Below are 18,964 nucleotides of genomic sequence, written 5' to 3'. Positions count from 1 at the left end.
TTTTGTTGTCCACCTACTTGTTCCTCTTTTCTTCAAGTCGCAGTGGAACAAAAATTTCAGTTGCTTTCAAGTATCATCAGGTCGTTCTCGGGAAATTATTTAACGCGAGTTGTATCGTGACGGTAGTTTCCTTGATATTTCGGCCTATTTATTCTAGTAAACGTATAATTTCAGACATTTTCAAAGACTTTTACGAAGAGGCCAGAAATTCGCGAAAAAATATTATTGTTCGTTGCTGGGGACATTGCGGCCCTGCTGCGCGATCAGCGTGACACCACAGCATCTGGGCAGACGGAAGGTAGGCTATGTATTATGCAAAACGAATTCATATAAAAAAAGAGGTAACAAAGCAACGGAACATTTTCAGAAAAGTGAAGCAGTTAAAAAAGAGTGAATTGAAAATTACATGAAAGTGAATACACGATTTCGTATTTATTGATTTGTTTTTCAAATTGCAGAACTTTAGGTTGCATAGTAGCCATTTATTTCTTTTACCCACAGCACACAACTCACCACTCAGCAATTGTTGTCACCTACACAACGTATTTAACATTTGATTAACTGAATTATGTACCTCAATTGGCTGTATTTTGTAATCAAGGGATAACGGGTTCGATACCCGGTGGAGGCACAAAGTGGTTCGAATTTCACTTTAAACTGTAGATCCAGTCCCGTTCAGCCTACATGTGCATAAAGTGGACTTTGGACGTCATTTTAAAATTGTACATTTCGGTCATGGTCAGTTATGTTAACTATGAAAAGAGCGTTGCAAGAACATGGTAACTTCAGACTGAAGGATTTTTTAAGGAGAGGGAGTAACACTATTAGGGGGGGATAATATACCTCGACCCTTGTCCATGGAAAAATGCCTTACCTTGCTTGCCTCCATGGAAAAAATCCTCCAGTCGTCCACATATGTCATTGGCCTCCCATGAACAAATTGTTCTTTTCAAATTTCCAAACGTTGTTATTGTGCTAAAATCAGGCAAAAATGAAGCAAGTCGCTATTATTCTTCAGTTTCATTAGCATATTATCATAGATGCCTACTAAAAGTTGATTGATAGGCTATTTGATTTAAGGACATGCATGTTTCATGTTTCCTTTATTTTCAACGTCGTACCCCCTAAATTTCATTCCGCACCCCCTCAGCACCCCTAGATGATTAATCCTGGCGCCGCCGCTGATTCTGACTGACAAGAATTTATTGTTTCAAGAATACCTTTCTCGAATTACAATTATTTTCGTCACAATATTTTGTTCACAAATTTTTAAATAAAAATACGTTTAGAACACTCGGATTTACACGACATTTTCTTCAATAAAAAAAAAGTACGCGGAGTTTTTAATTTCCTGCAGTAAACGACAGTTTCCTTCAGTTAATATATATTTTGCGAAATTATGTATTTATCCTACTTTTACGTTGCTTTTCTGTAATCATAACTACGAGAGCATATAGTTAATTTAGTATTCTCTTCTATTGCGTCACTTTTCTTGCCACTTTTTGGATAATCTCGACAATGAAGATGAGTGACGATAAGCAGTGTTCGAAATCGGAGTGCACGAGAGTAACAACTACAATCAGCATCATTTATGTCTGACCAGAGAGTATAGTATTCTCAGATGTTGGTATCACCCAACCCAGGCCCGTAGTCAGGGTTTTATTTCGGGAGGGCTCATCCCTTATCAGCAGCCGCCATCTAAAGGTGAAAAAGGGGGCTAGAAGCCCTGAAGATGAATTTTTCAGAATATTACAAATTTTTATACAATATATTTAATTCTGCTAATGAAGTAAAATTAATTACAATTATTCACTATTTAAATTAGATATTTGTAGGATTTCGGGGGCTTCAGCCCCCTTAGCCCTCCCCCTGGCTACGTACCTGGCCCAACCTGCCTAATTTGCACATAGGTAACTAGCGTTGCCCACGAGACGAGTCGAGATTTTGATCTGCCCCCTCTCGTCTCGTGTATACGAAAAGGAGCACATTTCAAAATACTTATTCAATTTGAATTGGCTTAACACCAAGAATCTCGCGAAATACCAATTATTAACTTTAACACATAAAGTACTAGGCAACAAACAGCCTGCATACCTCTTTGAAAAACTGAACACAAATTCGAGCAGACATGAACATGTAACACGACGAAAGAAATTATTGTCAGTCCCAGTACATAATACGACCACCTATGGAAAATCATTTACTGTAACTGCCACTAAAGAATGGAATTCCCTCCCAACCTCCCTAACATCCATCAACAACCATAAGCTATTTAAAAAGAATCTAAAACAGTATCTACTGGCAAGGCAGCGAAATACCTAATCACGAGCAACTTTTCATTCATAAAAATACGCATTGTAACATTTGGCAACTGTGTGCACATAAATCTTATAATTTCATAATTTTATTTCACTTCATTATTACTATTATATTTTCTATTTTTCCAGATTACTAAATATATATGAATGTGTACTAAAACAAAAGCAAAAAAAAAAAAGATACCTATGTTCAACAATTTATAGGTAAATCTGTCTTTTTTTTCCTTATCTATATATATATCCTAAGCGTATATACCTATATATTTAATTATTCTTATTTGTATTGATATGTAATCCTTTTCATGTTTTTATTTTTATTTTTTTTCTGAATGTATTTTTTTCTCAATGTACTCTTTATTCCATTGTACTAATCTTCCAGACAAGGGTCTGTTGTAAGAACGGCCCTAGAGGCCGAAACACGCCCGCTCCAATAAAGGCGATTTTATTATTATTATTATTATTATTATTGATGTTAACCGTATAAGCATCCCCATCTGTCTCCTAAAGATGGAGCAAGCACCCCCACTTAACAATGAAATAAGCCAGTGGCGAAGCGTCCTATGAGGCCAGGAGGCCGTGCCTACCCACGTCATCATTACTCTTTTAAAGGTGCCTTACCTTATTTCGTCAAAACATACGTAATTAAATGCAAAAGTATTCAATTTTCATTTATGATAATTAGTACAAAACTTTCTAACCCTGTCCAGTATAGGAACTTTCTACGAAGTGAGGCACATCTGCTGAGGCCTCTTCTCTCCACATTCTGAAGTATGGTCGTACATGCGGGAAGCCTAATCTTACGAGTATTGTACGTATGCTTATAACGTGTTAATGAGGCCGGCCTCACGGTGTTACCCACTAGGACGAATAGAAAGAATATCAGCAACACTGCATTTGCGTCAGGGTTGTAAATTTGTGGTATACCAGCATTTTATATAAACATTAGCCTGTTTTCGTGCAGAAATATTTGCATTTCATTGTACATTCTCCATATTTTGTACGAAACTTAGGTTTTTCTCCTTTTCATCGACAAGAGTAAGCGAAATGGAAAATTACGGAGTACTGCAGTTCTGACTTCGTTTTCTGGTCGGAGTGCTGATGGTCTTGTCGATTCACCCAACACCGTAGCGTAAACAGAAAGTCTAAAATTTGTAAAGTAAGTCTTCATACCAAATTATGTAAATTAAAATGCTAGTTACACCCTCTATTGACAAAGTAGTTTTACTTTTACTGGATATAGAATAATTTATTTTTATCGTGAACGGGGATTCCCTTGCTTATTCGCTTTCTGTGAAAACTTGCCCTTCCATGACGCTACAAGGCAGCATGGCTCGCGACCGCTAGGTTCGTGGTGGTAGCATAGAATAACTATTCTATGGTCCCACCTTTTCAATTGAAGATCAAGTTACAAGTTAGAGGAGTAAATCTGCATTCAGTACAAAAACATTATTGTGAACACTCGTATGTGAACCGCACGCGACGCCACTGACACCCGACAAGATAAATCCTTTGTTGTAATGTAAATTTTGTGGTGCCATATTAAGCCACAATCTTCAACATACGACACAACACAACTTCCGAGGGAGGATTATACTGGCGTCAGTCTGCAACGTCAACAGAAAGGGAAAGAGACCGAAAAAAGGGAGAGCGAAAGAAACAGACTGTAGCGTGCGTCTGTCGCGGACCCGTTCACCGGGAAAGACAATCCCTGACGCCGGGCCACTTGCCGCCGAGTCTCGTAGCGAATGTCAGGGAATGCTCTGCATAAGGTTTCCTAATGCTCGTTAAACATGCAAAAATCATTACACATTCAGAACAATTTCTCTTACAAACTCTTACAAATATATACATTCCAAGATAAGCCATCGGATATATTTTAAAAGTCAATGAGAAGAAATACAACTATATCACTAAAATATAAACGTCCAAATAAAACAACTCTGACAAGTGTGAACTTATCTGAAGGCATTCTACTTCATAATTTTAGAACTGTATGTAATAAGTAGCTTGAAGTACATTTTGGTGCAATTTGTTTGTACCCCACAAAGGTAGAGAACAAATTCGACTACTGCACGATATGTTTAGAACAACTAATAGGATTTCATTGAGTAGCATTGTTAAAAATATAATTTCAACATTCATCTACCGTACTGGACAACGAAATTCGAAGTAATCAAATATATCTAAAGAGAAAATAAAGTGGATTTTTTTACTACAAAATAATCGAAAAGATGACTATTCATTCTATACATATAATATTATGTGCATACAAAAAGTAAACAAGTACTGTTCGTTCTTTATTTCTGTTTAAAGTAACATTCCAAGTATTGGCAGTACGTTTCTAACATTTTGTGCCATGTTATTACCGACTCCGCTGATGTGCATTAATATTTTCTGGGCTATCCGCTGTTAAATGTATTCTAATGACTTTCTGGAATAAAATTTTGATGACAAAAATATTGAGGTACATGTAATTGTAATTTATTGTTGTTTTGTTAACTATATTGTAGATATTTCTATCTGCAGCAGTATAGAGCACGTCATTTGTTACATATAACATTAGCATAATTTCAGATCTACAGTATAGTCTAAAAGTACCTTTGGGCATAGTAAGCAATTGATAGCAGCCAACGATCGTGCTAAATGCTGACATTACTTGTAAAAAACATATTTTCCTTGTATACCATCTCCATAGCAAGAAAAAGGTCTCATATTTTAATTTTCGCCGGCTTTCTGCTAAAAAAGGTACGCTACACAGTAACTCAAGTGTATTCTATTTTCGCTATATTTAACTCTGTAATTTGCAGCTTGAAAATTTTTACATTTATATACTAACAGCACAAAATTTAAAAAATATATGTATTATATAAAACATTGTATTTGTTCACATAGTTATTAATTTAAGGTAATGATAAATTTTGTATAGCACTAACTTGACTATACTTGTATGTCCACTTTCATCTCTTGACAAACGTGATATTTGTGATTACATAATATTAATTATTATTATTATTTCAGTTTTGAATGCTTGTTTACCACTGAATTAAGCAATATTATGAAATAATATAAGAAGTAATTTCCTTTTTGAAACATGCAGTTTATCTCATGGTTCAGTCCCACAATACCTAGGACGACCAGATATAGTTAAAACACTACATAAACAAAACACTTGTTTTGTAATATATGATGGCATTACTGGTCGGTTTTGTAAAATGTGCACGAAGAAATGTTTTAGATATATCTGTACGCTTAATTACATCGCAAAATGTGAAATACACAAGGTGAGTAACATTATTTTTTTACTGGAAGAAGTTAATAAGTAGGGCAACACGTTCACCCAATTTTACTACTGCCAAAATAAATATCTTCTTATTCTGTAGTAATCATCTGCAAACTATTATAATGGGGCATTCTGTGTAATAAGTATCTTCACTAGGCTATAATTGTACCGAATTAGTGTTTATAAGATATAGCGAAAATAGACTCTTGCATAGAATAGAAATTTGAGCATATCCAGTTTTTGGACACATGTAATCTGAACTGTACATAGGGATCTCACAAGCCAATGCTATTAGAATAAAATACGGTAATTATGCAATATCGCCCGAATCCTCTCACTCGTTTCTTTCGTTAATTTTAGCATTGATACTTATATATTCTGCATTGCGGAAGATTCCTTAAGGTGAAGTTATGCCTTTTTCCATGAAATAGTGTCAACTTTTCATATTACGAGTCATTATTTGTCTTTCTTGTTCCGCTTGTGTAACAGACGGTAAAACTGTCAAAACCGGGAATCGGCTGTAACTCGTTTATTCTGAAATTGTTGACATTCGTTCTTACTTATTCTGCATTGCGAAAGGTTGTTTAACAAGGGATTTCGCTTTTTTTTTTAACGAGATTAGTATCTATTGTCGACATATCGAGTAATTATTGTTCGTTCTTTTCTCGCTTCCTGACTAGTGGTGTGTTTCAAACGGCAAAGCAGTGTTTCAACCTTCTTAACAAAAATTCCCGCATAGCACCGAAAACCATTCACGCATAGCCCCAAAAACGATTCCCGGCTTTGACAGTTTTACCTAACAGACAATATGGTGCGCACAGCTGTGGATCATCGCGCGTTGTGCTTGTGTTTTGTCGATTCGGATAGGGTATGCAGTGTTTCAACCTTCTTAACTGAAAAATGCCTACTTTCGTGTCATTATGTCATCACAAACCATTGATGGATAGCCCCAAGAACCATTGACGGAAAGCCCCAAAAATTATTTACGATAGTCCCACGAACCATTGACGGATAGGCCCAAAAACCATTCACGATAGCCCCACAAACCATTGATGGATAGCCTCATGAACCATTGACAGAGCCCCAAAAACCATTCACGATAGCCTCACGGACCATTTCCAGCAAGGTTAGGTTAGGTAAGCATAGGTAAAGAAAAAAAAATTCTCATAAGAAAAAAGGTACGTTTGGAAACACTGGTGAGGCCGTGTGACTTTCAACGCTCGCGCCATCTCCAGGTACATAATGGAAACAACGGCATAATGTTGTCGCTTTAGAGAAAATGCTAGTTCCTTACATAAAGAGTGATTATTTCTTGTTCTGCAGCATTCTATGGTGAAGTTTTCAGTTTCCGCAAAAGAAAATACCTCGAAGAACTTCGACAATGCTACAGAAACTAATTTCATTAAGTAGTTTCTTCTGTAAAAATTAAGAAATCCATTCGGGCGATATCACATATTTACCGCAATGGACTTCGTCATAATTAGTATATAAATGTTTATATAAAAAATTACGAAAGAGAAGAAAATTAAAAATAGGCTACATATTAAAATATTACACATTCGGTAAAATTTTTGTATCCGCAAAATGTATTTCTTCAATTTTAAAGGAGAAAGTACTTACCGAACTGACTGACTTTCCGTACACTTTTGAAAGGTTGTGGAAGTGTTTTTTCCCATCGGTTAATTTATTTCGCTGGTAAATCATGTATTTTTGAAGATTAATGTCTCTCCAATGCACGAAATCTGTTGCCTCTATGTTTCATTCTATTATGTTTAAAATTTTGCTGGCTTAATTGAAGATGATGGGAGTGTTCCCCGATTTGTTTGAAATTTTGTACACCTTCTACATGAGGCCTCCTGAACACGAATCTGATATTAGAATTTCCCGGTCACACCTGTAACTTGAGATATAACAGAAAATTTCACATAACCTTAGGTTACGTTACGTTTGGCAAACATAGTTAAAATTACCACTAAGCTTACCTTCAAAGTGTGCACGAACCATTGACGTAAGGTTAGGTTAGGTTTGGCAAACATACTTCAAATAACACTAAGCTTACCTTCAAAGTCTGTAGTGTTTACAATCCATCTGTGGATACAGTGTTGCCACATTTAAAATCCTCACACAACATGTTCCTCTCCTTCCTGGTTGTCGCTATCACTGTCACTGTCGTTCTGCTCATCGCGTTTTTCACTGCCTTTCCACACGGTGGCTTTTTGAGAAATATCGCCATTATGAAAAGCAATATATTACACCTTACCCACGTAATATCCAAATTTCAAACAGTGACCGGGACAGCAGAACATCTGATACTTCATCCGGAAAACTTATTTTGTTAGTACATTCTCTAGTAAAAAAATCGGGGAACACCCCCATCACCTTCAGTTGCTCCATTTTGCTGAGTCTTGCATAGTCTAGCATACAGCATTTCTATATTCAGATTGTGCCTTGTATTACAGTCATCTACGTTAGATCGTAACCTAAAACTGGGGAGGTTTTCCTTTATGTGCATTAAACTATGATAAATATTTATAGAGGGCACCGTCATAATACGGCATTCTTTAAAGATTTTCCTACATGACTCAATATCATGTACTCCTTTAGTATAATATATCAGTGGCGTCGCATGCGGTTCACATACGGGTGTTCACAATAAAATTTTTATACTGAATGGAGATTTATTCCTCTCCCCTTGTAACTTCATATTCAATTGAAAATGTAAGAATAACAGTTAAACTTATTTTCAACTATTTCCCACAAAAATCACTGGTAAAAATCTGATATTCCCCGGACACCTATAACTTCTTTGTTTTGTCAATTTTTAACATTTGTACTTACCTATCTGCTTCGCGGAACATTCTTTAATGTTTATTCACATTTTTTTTGATCAAAATTATTGCAATTTTTTTTTTAAAAAAAAAAGTGTTTTTGTAACTGAAGAATGTACGTTTCCGCAAATTGTTTGTGGGGCTATGCGAGATTGGTGTGTGGGGCTACACATATTTTTTTTTTAAACCAATTTTTAACTATTGTAACCTATACGTGACCCTACCTAACCTAACCTTACTGGAAATGGTTCATGGGGCTATGCATCAATGGTTGAATTTCCGCTATGAAACATTCCCACATCACACAAAACACCTTCCAGATGTTAGACAATGCTACAGGAACTTATTACGGTAAGTGTTTCTTCTGTAAAAATGATGAAATCTGTCGGGGGAATATCAGATTAGTACCAAATCACTCTATATTTGAAATAATACAAGATTTTTTTATTCAATTAACACTCTTTTAATTACGCAATTTACAATTAGTAATGGCTAGTGCAAACTAAGTAGTATAACATGTAATCTCAGGTATGTACAATGCAAGACTACCATACTTCGCAATCTACTTTCTAATACACCGACCTTATGTTAACACATTGGGGTCTCACGATGGGCGTAGCCTGCAGTGCACTTAAAGTCAAAGTGGACGAACGATGGGCGTAGCCCATCCTGTGGTATGCAATCATTTTGCCAATTGAACGACGGGCTATGCTCGTACTTCGTCTCATGCGCGTGTTCATTCAAGCCCCTCTGTTAAAATTCCGACCACTAGGTGACTCGTGCTATTTTTATCTCGCACCTGGGACTGTTTGTTGTCGGGTTGATGTACTGTGCATTGTTTAGAATGGCGTCGTTAGATCCAGACTGCATAGAGGATTCCGACTCAGAGTTTGAAGTTAGCGACGATTTTGATGATGCAGATGAATTTGAAGATTTGGAAGGTAGGTTAAATTCGTAATAATTATTGTCGACAATATAAACAGTGTTGCAAACTCTAGTATTTTATGAATGAAGTGAGAAGAGGTAATTTTTTTGGGTCTATTCATCTTGTCTCTTGCTTGATTCTCCTACATGCACTGATGTATTTTTAGTTTTTCCATTTATTATTTTGTATTGTGTGTGTCAAATGAAAATTTATTTTATTTATTTAGTTTATTTATTTATTTGTTTAATTTTTACAGATGACGCAGAACCAACTGATACATCATCTGGTCCTGTCCTGCAGCCACTTTTTCATACAAAAGATAATTACTTGTAATTTGTAATTATTTTTTGTTATGTACACATAAGAAGTATTCTTATGCAAGATTCAAAAGATGTATTGATAGTTTATGTAGTTAATTATTGAAATTTCCAGATTACGAACTTAAAATATCTCTATATTAACATTTTTTACAATGTTGTACTTTTTTTCTTCTTCACAAAACATTGCTGAAAAAAATATTAAAAATGTCTGAAAATGAAAAGAAAATTTAACAAATTTTAGTTCATTGAAAAGAGGAAGTTTTGTAGATTTAAGAAATATGTGGCAAATAAAAACAAATTAAAAATATTTTTTCTATGATTTTTTGAAAAACAACCAAAATCCACAGACCAGAGGTAAAAATGCTGTATTATGAGGCCAGACCCGAATGTGTTAGCCAACGACATTCATTCAGCATTGAAAGCATGTGCATCGTTAGGGGGACAGAGGGGATGATGCATCCAGTCCAGAAAAAATATTTTTATTTGGGTATTATACAGAATGCCCTCGCCCCGCCCACAATAACTCTGTTGGGATGCTTATGATTGAAGTTTGGGAGTTCTTACCTATTGAACAATGGAGAGGTCCGTCTGGTGAGGGTCCATTCGTTTTACTTCTGTTCGTTCAGCTTCGCTCATTCGCGAAAATGAAGTTTCTTTCAAACTCCTAACAGTATTCATAGTGTACAAAACACAACACTACACTACACACACACATATCTGAAAGCCAATGCACATAAATTCATCAACCGCTTGCCAATAGATATCGCGCTCTCAACAGTCGACACCACTCTAACCACGTTTTGCCAGTTGCCACCAAAGAGCATAGGCTTTGTTATTGCCCCACAAAACGAACGGAACTTGACCTTTCCAAAAATAATGTGTCCCCATTGCAGTTCTCCTACAGCAACAGTGTTGCCAACAATTGTAATGCAGAAGTTGCTAAATCTTCAACATGTGCTAAAAGTTGCTGAATCAAATTTACAGGCGAAAAATGCAAAATATATTTTTAAAAAGTGCTGTAAAGAACAACTTACATCAGGTTTATTCCAACCAGTAAATTAAATTTCAATGTTTGTGCATTTATATGTAGATTAAAAAATAACTTAATTTCAAATGAGATAATTTTATGCATATTTCATTTTAACTTTCTAACTTCAAAGAAGAAAATATGTGTAGCAAAAATGCATGAATAGTATTCTGAAAGTTATATTTTGTTCTTCACAATAAGCATATTCTAATAACGTAATAACGTAGAGAATAGTAAAAATAACTTACTAACATCAATTGATATAACTGTTTTCGGTAACAGCTATTTAGGCCTAGGACTCCATACTATTCTGAGTATAGTTACCAGAAAAATGGACGTTCAATTGATGTAAATATAGTCCGCACTTTCGTTTGCAATTTAAGTTGGTGAGAGTTCTTTTTTTTTTTTTTTTTGCATTAAAAACGTCGATTACTAAATGAAGTTGCATAGTCTGAATGGCCCTTAGACGCACATGCGCAAATCATATAAACCTTGAAAGATATGCAACTCCTGCAGTCTAGCTTCTAAAGAAAAGTCGCTCGTCACTATTCCGTGAACTTTAGCGCCTACTGGAATTTAAAATCTGCAAGGTTTAGGGATTTCTCACTAAAGTTTGCAACTATGTAGCTCAGACTGTCTAGAGTCCCCCTAGACATGCCTTGTATATGCTGCACTCTGGTGTTGAATGCAAGAAGTATTGCCGCTTGAATCAGGGATCCCATCACCATATGTTCGCACAGCCCAGTGAACATTTTCGCAGTATAGTGGCCAACAGTCCCTTAGCTGTCAGTTTGATGCGAAACGCACAGCAATTGCTTGATGCGAAACGCACAGCAATTGTGTTCAACGCAATTTGTGGAACACCGTAGGAGTCAGTGTTACCAACTCTATAAAAAAGTTATCAGACGTGAAAGACGTCAACTCCGAGTAAATTGTGTGTATATATTCGAAGTATTTTTTTTCGAATAAATATATGTCTGTGTGTGTGTGTGTGTGCATTTAATATGTATGTAATTTAAAACATTTACATCATATAGCCTTCTTTTGCCATTTAAAGACTTCCTTTGCACCTGTAAAGTTTCCCCATAGTAAATTACCATACAGTGTCAGGGTGTCTACCAGTGTGGAAAACCTGGAAAGGTCAGGGAATTTTATTTTTCTGGAAAAGTCAGGGGAATTTACTATTTTTCTGGAAAAATTTGTGTTTTTGTTTCTGGGCTATACCAAAGCTAGTGACTTGCTACTGGTATTTCAAGAAGGTGTAAAAGGTATCAATATGAAAAACATAGTGCAAATATCCATGAATGGACCAGCAGTTAACTGGAAATTTCTCACTTTTTTCAAGGAAAACATTGCTATTAATGAGCCAGAAAGTACAACATTGCTGGAAATAGTAAGCTGCGAACTTCATGTTCTTCATGGTGCTTTCAAAGCATCTTTTCCGAGTTCTGGTTGGAACATAGTGTAGAGCAGTGTACAATTTATGGTAACTATATCCTATTGGAATAACGGCTTTCTTCATTTTTACAGAAGAAAGTACTTACCGAAATGAGTTTCTGTAACATTTGCAAAGATCGTGGAGGTGTTTTCTGTCATGGTTGAATCTTTTTGACCGGGAATTCATGTATTTTTGAAGAGAAATATCTCACGTGATGCACAATTGCCATTGCTTCCATTTGCTTTCTGTAACTGAACCGGATGTTCCGTATGTTCGATGACGTAACCTTCTGTCTGTGTTTCCAACCACGCGATTCTTTTACAAGAAGATGGTAAAAATAATTATACATTTCTGATGTTACTATGACCCGAAACTTTAACTATGTTTGCCTAACCGAACCTAACCTTACCGTGAATGGTTTGGGGGGCTATGCGGGAATGATTTTTTTGGGGCTATGCGTGAATGGTGTGTGGTTTTTTTTTATATAAATAACCACAAATTTTAACTATGTTTGCCTAACCTAACCTTACTGTGAATGGTTTTTGGGGCTATGCGTGAATGGTGTGTAGGGCATTTTTCGGTTAGTAAGTTTGGAAACATTACATATCCACTACGTAAGTCAAGCTGCACGGCCATATTGTGTGTTCAGGAAGCGAGAAAAGGAAGAACAATAATAACTGTTAATGTCAGAAATTGAAGTTATTTTCGTGAAAGAAGCAAATGAACACCAAAAAGAATGTTTCACAATGCACAATAATTAAGTATCAATGTAAAAAGTGACAAAATAAAAGAGTGAGACGTGTTCGGCCGAAAGGATATAGGTAATCAATTTATTGAAAAATGTTCCTGCTCGGAAAGCAGATTTCACAAGAATTACAGGATCAAAAGTTTTTCCTAAAAAGTTGTATCCAATTCAGTGGTTAGACAATGGAAGTGTGGTGGAAAAAGCACAGTACCTTTTACCGTTCCTGAAAACTATGCTGACAGGGTTTCTGGTACCAAGAAACAACTAAGGTGTGAAAGCTTTAAAACTATTAAGTCACAAGTGAGGAATCCTCTGTTACCAGTCAGGCTAGCTTTCTTTCAGACTTCTTTGTTGCAGCTGATATAGAACCCTTTCTTTTCTGGTTTCAGTCTGATTTACCAATGGTACTACCTTTCCTTTATGAACATTTGCTCAAGCTACTGAAATCCCTTATGTCCAGGTTTATAAAGAAGTCCATTCTGCTTGAAGCTGTAAGATCTGAAGATCTTTTGAAAGTAAATCTAACTGATCCAGAATGTGTGTGTTCTGCAAAAGAAGTTGACATTGGATTTGCAACCCGAGCAGCATTTAGATCTGTGAAACTATCTGACGTTCAGGTGTTACATTTTGGTGAAGATTGTCTGAAAATGTTACAATGTTTGTGTGTGTGTTTGAGATCACAATTGAAATATAGGCTCTCATATGGTGCAGCATGTATCTCTGCAGCATCTGTTTTGGATGGAAAAGTAGGTGAAGACCAAGAAAATGTGGCATTACAAGTCCTAGTTGAAAAGCACCATTTTTCTGGCCCTGCTGCAGATGATATAAAACGGTTCTATACTGACTTATGTAGTAATGACAGTGTGATTGCAAGAATGAAAAATTTTGACATTGCTGTTGATCGGCTGGATCAGATGTGGATGACAGTTCTTGAAGACTGTAACAACAGTGCCTTTATACTGTTTGTCCGGAAGATTTTAATGCTTTCACATGGAAATGCTTCTGTTGAGATTGTAACTTATGGAGAGGTTGAAAAAGTCCCTATAACAAAATCTTTAATCCATGCAGCAAGGAATGCAAATGGAAACTGGAAGGAAGCATGATACAACAGAAACTCAGAAGACTCATTTAGAAGAGAGGAAAATAAGTATGGCAGAAGTGAAAGAACTGAGTAAAACAGCAAAAATCCTTGAGAAATCTTCAAAGGAAATCCAAGAATTTGATGAAAATATGAAAGCATTAAAGAAGAAGATAGTGTAGTTGTGTTTTTTCGAGTAATGTGTTCTTTGAAACTTTCACATGTTACTGAACGCCAATTCTATATGTTAGAAAACATTTCAAGTATTCAAATTGTGCATTTATTTTAAAGGAAGAAAACTATTTTACAAAATTACATTCAGTTTATAAGCATATATATTATTTTTCTTGTGACTACTGAATTGTCATGGAAATAATTAACTCCAATTAAATTCCCATAAATATACAGGTACAAGAGGATAAAGTATGCTTTGTGGTGAAAAGATTAATCTGATGTACTACAGTTTAAGGTTTCAAACTTGAGTGTGACTAAGTGTGAATTTTCATCTAAGTGCTCTGATTTTCTTACATTTATCACCTTTGACTGGGTGCCAAAACTTTGGGGTTGGGGCAAGGACAGTTAATTTTTTCTTGGTAGATAAGGGATAGCATTAAGAGACCATACTGGTGGGGCAAAAAGTAGGGGAACAATCCCCCAACACACTCCCTTAATCGCTGCTACTGTACATGTTCGTGTACATTAATTGCCCTAATGACTTGGTCTGGAAAACCTGGAAAAGTCAGGGAATTTTGTTTTCACAAAATACGAGGGGGTACTGGTAATTTCTTAGCCTTTGCAAGAAACAAATGAGACAGAGATGGGAATCAATTTTTTTATTCAACATAATCCCCTCTGAGGTGAACACACTTCCTAAGTCTTTTCTCCAGTTGTAACCCCCCAAAAAAAATTCTTTTGGTTGGTCTGCAAACCACTTACGTACAGCATCCTGTGCCTCAGAAACTGACCCAAATCTAACCCCCTTCAGAAATTTCTTGAGATTTGGAAATAGGAAGTAGTCAGAGGGGCCAGATCTGGTGAATAAGCAGGGTGTTCCAAAACTGTGAACTTCAAATCCTTTAATTTTTGCTGGGTAATGCCTGCAGTGTGTGGAGAGGCACTGTCGTGCAAATACAGAATTCCATTTGTCAATTTTCCCCATCGTTTGGACTTAATTGTCTGCTTCAAATTATCAAGAAGTCATGAATAATATGCCCCTGTAATAGTTGCACCCTTTTCCAAAAAATCTATTAGCAGTACACCGTCTTTGTCCCAAAAAACACTGGCCATCACCTTGGCTGCCGTCTTTTGCACACGGGCCTTCTTTGGGCGTGGTGACTCAGAGTGGGTCCATGCCTTTGACTGTTCTTTTGTTTCAGGATCATAGAGGTAGATCCAGGTCTCATCCTCAGTCACCAATCGAGACAAAAATGTGGACGCATCCTTTTGAAAATAATCAAGAATTGCTTTGGATGTCCTCACCCTGTCACGGTGCTGATCAGCAAAAGTTTCGGGATCCACTTTGCTGAAACCTTACTCATACCTAGATGGCCACACCAACTCTTTCACGGGAGATGTTTAGAGACTCAGCAATGATTTTACTGGAAATTCGCCGATCTTGAAGAATTAGATCATGCACAGCATCGATTACTTCCAGAACAACCACACATGCTGGCCTTCCTGTGTGTGGCTCATCATCTGTGCTGAAATGGCCGGTTTTAAATTTAGCTACCCAGTTCTTAACAGTGGCATATGCAGGGGCATGGTCCCCCAAAGTCTGTACCAACGTGTCATGTATCTCCTTGCCGGACTTTCTCTGCAGGAATAAAAACTTTATCACCACTCTATGGTCTTTCACTGTAAATGTTGCTTCAGGTGCTGCCATATTTCAGTCACATCTGAAATAAATAAAAACCATTAGACGTACAAATATACTTTTCTCTACCAACAATATACAGACATTAAGCTGCAATTTAAGACCAAATTCATGAAAATACGACAACATGAAGAGGGTAAGGCTAAGAAATTACCAGCACCCCCTTGTAGTAGACACCCTGAGTGTGAATGGAAAAGAGCGTAGTACACAGAAATTATCATTTCCTCACTTACAGACCTTTTTAATTTCCGCAATACATATAAGACACGGGCAAGTTTCTTACATAGTTCCTGGGTATGAACTGACCAGTTTAATTTTGTATCTAAATATATGCCAAGCAATTTTACATAATCCTGATTATTTAAGGTGCAGGGTGGGTTATTTAGGTAGAAAAAGTGAGTTTCTTTCTTTCTTTTTTTTTTTTGTCGTATTTAACACCAAGCTATTTGTTTTAAACCATAAAGAGGAAGCATTTAAGGTGAGGAGGCACAAATTCCCCTCCCCCTAGGGCTTTCTCTCTGAGGCAGCTGCCAATCACTGTTTCCAACTTCGCTCTTTTGGAGCCAGATCTGGCTCTTTCGTGCACTCCTTTGACTGTGAACTATGGCACCCGCCCTCTACCTCACCACTGGCTCTGGCCCATAAAGACCAACCTTTTCCATGAGTGTACATATATATGATATTCATATATATGCTGCATCACTCACCCCCTCTTTCCTCCCTAGGTATTTTCATTTATAGTGCTGTGGCTAAGGTGAAGATGACAATATTATTATCCGGGAATCCTTTATTTTTTATTTCATATGAACATCATTGGATTATTGTTTTTCTTGTATGTATGCATTGCTTGCATTGTAGAATTATTTTGCTGTAGTTTACGGTTATTACAAGCATAAGAAAACAATTTTTCGTTGTGACGTTTCAGGAGAACACATGCTCCCTTCATCAGACATTTATTTTCATTTTCATATTTTCAGTCAGTCATATTTTCAGTCAAAATGAAAATAAATGTCTGATGAAGGGAGCATGTGTTCTCCTCAAACGTCACAACGAAAAACTGTTTTCTTATGCTTGTAATATCTGTAAACTACAGGAAAATAATCATTGCATTATTGAGATAGGTGATGCCGCCAAATCTAGGTGGTGAAAACTAAGAATAAATTGCCATCACTTTAAAGCTAACGATAATAGCAGCGCCCCCACCCCTCTGACACCTAAAATTACCCTAGGAGGCACTTTATGCAGCCTTCGTTAAACTAGCTCCTAGAAAGTCATCTTTATCTCTATTAATGGTGAAAAGTAGCTCTTTTATGCACATCAGGTTTGGCAACACTGCCAGGATGGCCGTATGAGGCAAGGAGAAATGCATTAGGTTTATGGGACCATTATTTTATTCCTTCTCTCGGGAATATCAAACATCTAATGACGTAGAAAAGTACATGGACGGAAAAGGACATGTTGAACTATGTCATAGTAGTAGGAAAAGTTGAAACTCCCATTTGATTAGCCGTAAGTTGAAGTTTATTTTCCATAAGGAATGCATGGGAATCTGTGAATACTTATTAATCATATTCTTCGAACATCGTGTCTAGCTTACTAATCAACTTGAAAAACAGTTTCCATTTACAACATGGAGAGAAATTCATACTCTATTGCATACTAAACCCTTTAGCAGTGCCCAATCTGGCGATATTGAAATAAATGCACAACTAGTGCGTAATTGTCTCTCCTTGCCTTAACATTTCTTTATTTTTGATGCTAAGGTTAAGAATAATATGATCATTTGTAATAAAAGTAGTGTCATCAGCATAGATAGCTGTTTTATACGGTAGGCAATTAGGTAGGTCGTTCATATAAACTAAAAACAAAAATGGACGTAACACTGATCCTTGGGGGACACCAGACAAAACATCTAGCTCATCAGATTTCTCCTTATTAAATTTTACTATCCGTCGCCGATTAGATAAGACTTAAGAAGGGAAAGTTTGATATAATTTATTCTATAATACTGTAGTTTTTTAAACAAGATTTCATGTGCAACTGTATCAAAGGCCTTACTTAAATCTATCAAAGTAGCACATGTATATGAGCCAGACTTGAAACCATTAATTTTCTCATCTACGACCATCTCTACCACATTAATAGTAGATAGACCCGATCTGAATCCAAAGTGGGCTACATTAATAAGTGAATTCTGTTCAAAATAAGGGGTCAATTGCTTTTTTACACAGTACTCTATAATTTTAGAAAACACTGGAACAAAGGATATAGTCCGGTAGTTACCAGGGTTATCTCTATCACCCTTTTTGTGGATAGGGACTGTTATAGATATTTTTAGGCTATCAGGAAAAATGCCATCATTTAATGTCCAATTAATAAGATATGTAATTGGAAGAGCTATTATGTCAATTATATACTTTATAATAAAGGTTGATAGACCGAAAGAATCTTCACTACAGGAATTTTCCATTTTTGACACAATATTTAAAATTTCATATATACTAATCTGTACCCACTTAAAATTTATATGATTAAATTGTGGAAAATTTTGCCTACCGAGATAGCCATGAAGGTCATTGTTGACATTGTCTTCATAGTTCACAGGTATTTTGTTTAAATGTTCTTGATTGTTTATAAAGAAACTATTAAACTCATTGGGTGTGATACTAGGCAACTTTGTTTCATCCGTTATCTTAATTTTCTTTTTGATTATTGTCCAGGAAACTTTGCATTTATTACTTGCATTAGCTATGTACTCTTCATTAACTTTTAGCTTAGCTAATTTTATTTCCTTTCTAAATTTCTTTTTAATCTCATTATAATTCAGTTTAGCAGTATGATCACCATTTTTAGCATTATCCTGTAGTGTGAATATAATAGCTCTAAGGTTCACTAATTTAGGAGTGAACCATGTTAGATGTGTTCTCATTTTCTTCTTACCAGTGCTGATAGTTCTATATGTTATTGGACAGCACTCATTAAAAATATCAACAATTGTATGTGTAAATTTGTTCCATGCTTCAGTCAAATTATTACAAGCACTTAACCATTCATAGAAATTTATTTCATTAAGGCTATTTCTAAGGTTTCTGATATTAGTTTGACCAAGCAATCTAAAACTCATAGCTTTTT

The 18,964-nt window shown here is 36.0% G+C and overlaps 1 protein-coding gene across 1 annotated transcript in view; it reads left to right on the top strand.

Annotated features, from left to right (window-relative positions):
• The first annotated feature begins 5,285 nt into the window (after positions 1-5,285).
• The window catches only part of POLDIP2 (DNA polymerase delta interacting protein 2), a 37,103-nt gene continuing 23,424 nt past the window's right edge, over positions 5,286-18,964 (top strand). The window contains exon 1 of the mRNA XM_083139525.1: positions 5,286-5,599. Coding sequence (XP_082995651.1) covers positions 5,502-5,599 — 98 coding nt within the window. The 5' untranslated portion in view covers positions 5,286-5,501. The remainder of the gene's footprint in view (positions 5,600-18,964) is intronic.

This window comes from Lepisma saccharinum, chromosome 18, assembly GCF_977018435.1.
Source record: "Lepisma saccharinum chromosome 18, izLepSacc3.1, whole genome shotgun sequence".
Taxonomy (NCBI): domain Eukaryota; kingdom Metazoa; phylum Arthropoda; class Insecta; order Zygentoma; family Lepismatidae; genus Lepisma; species Lepisma saccharinum.
The sequence above is the reverse complement of the archived record's forward strand: the minus strand, read 5'-3'. Positions and strand labels throughout refer to the sequence as shown.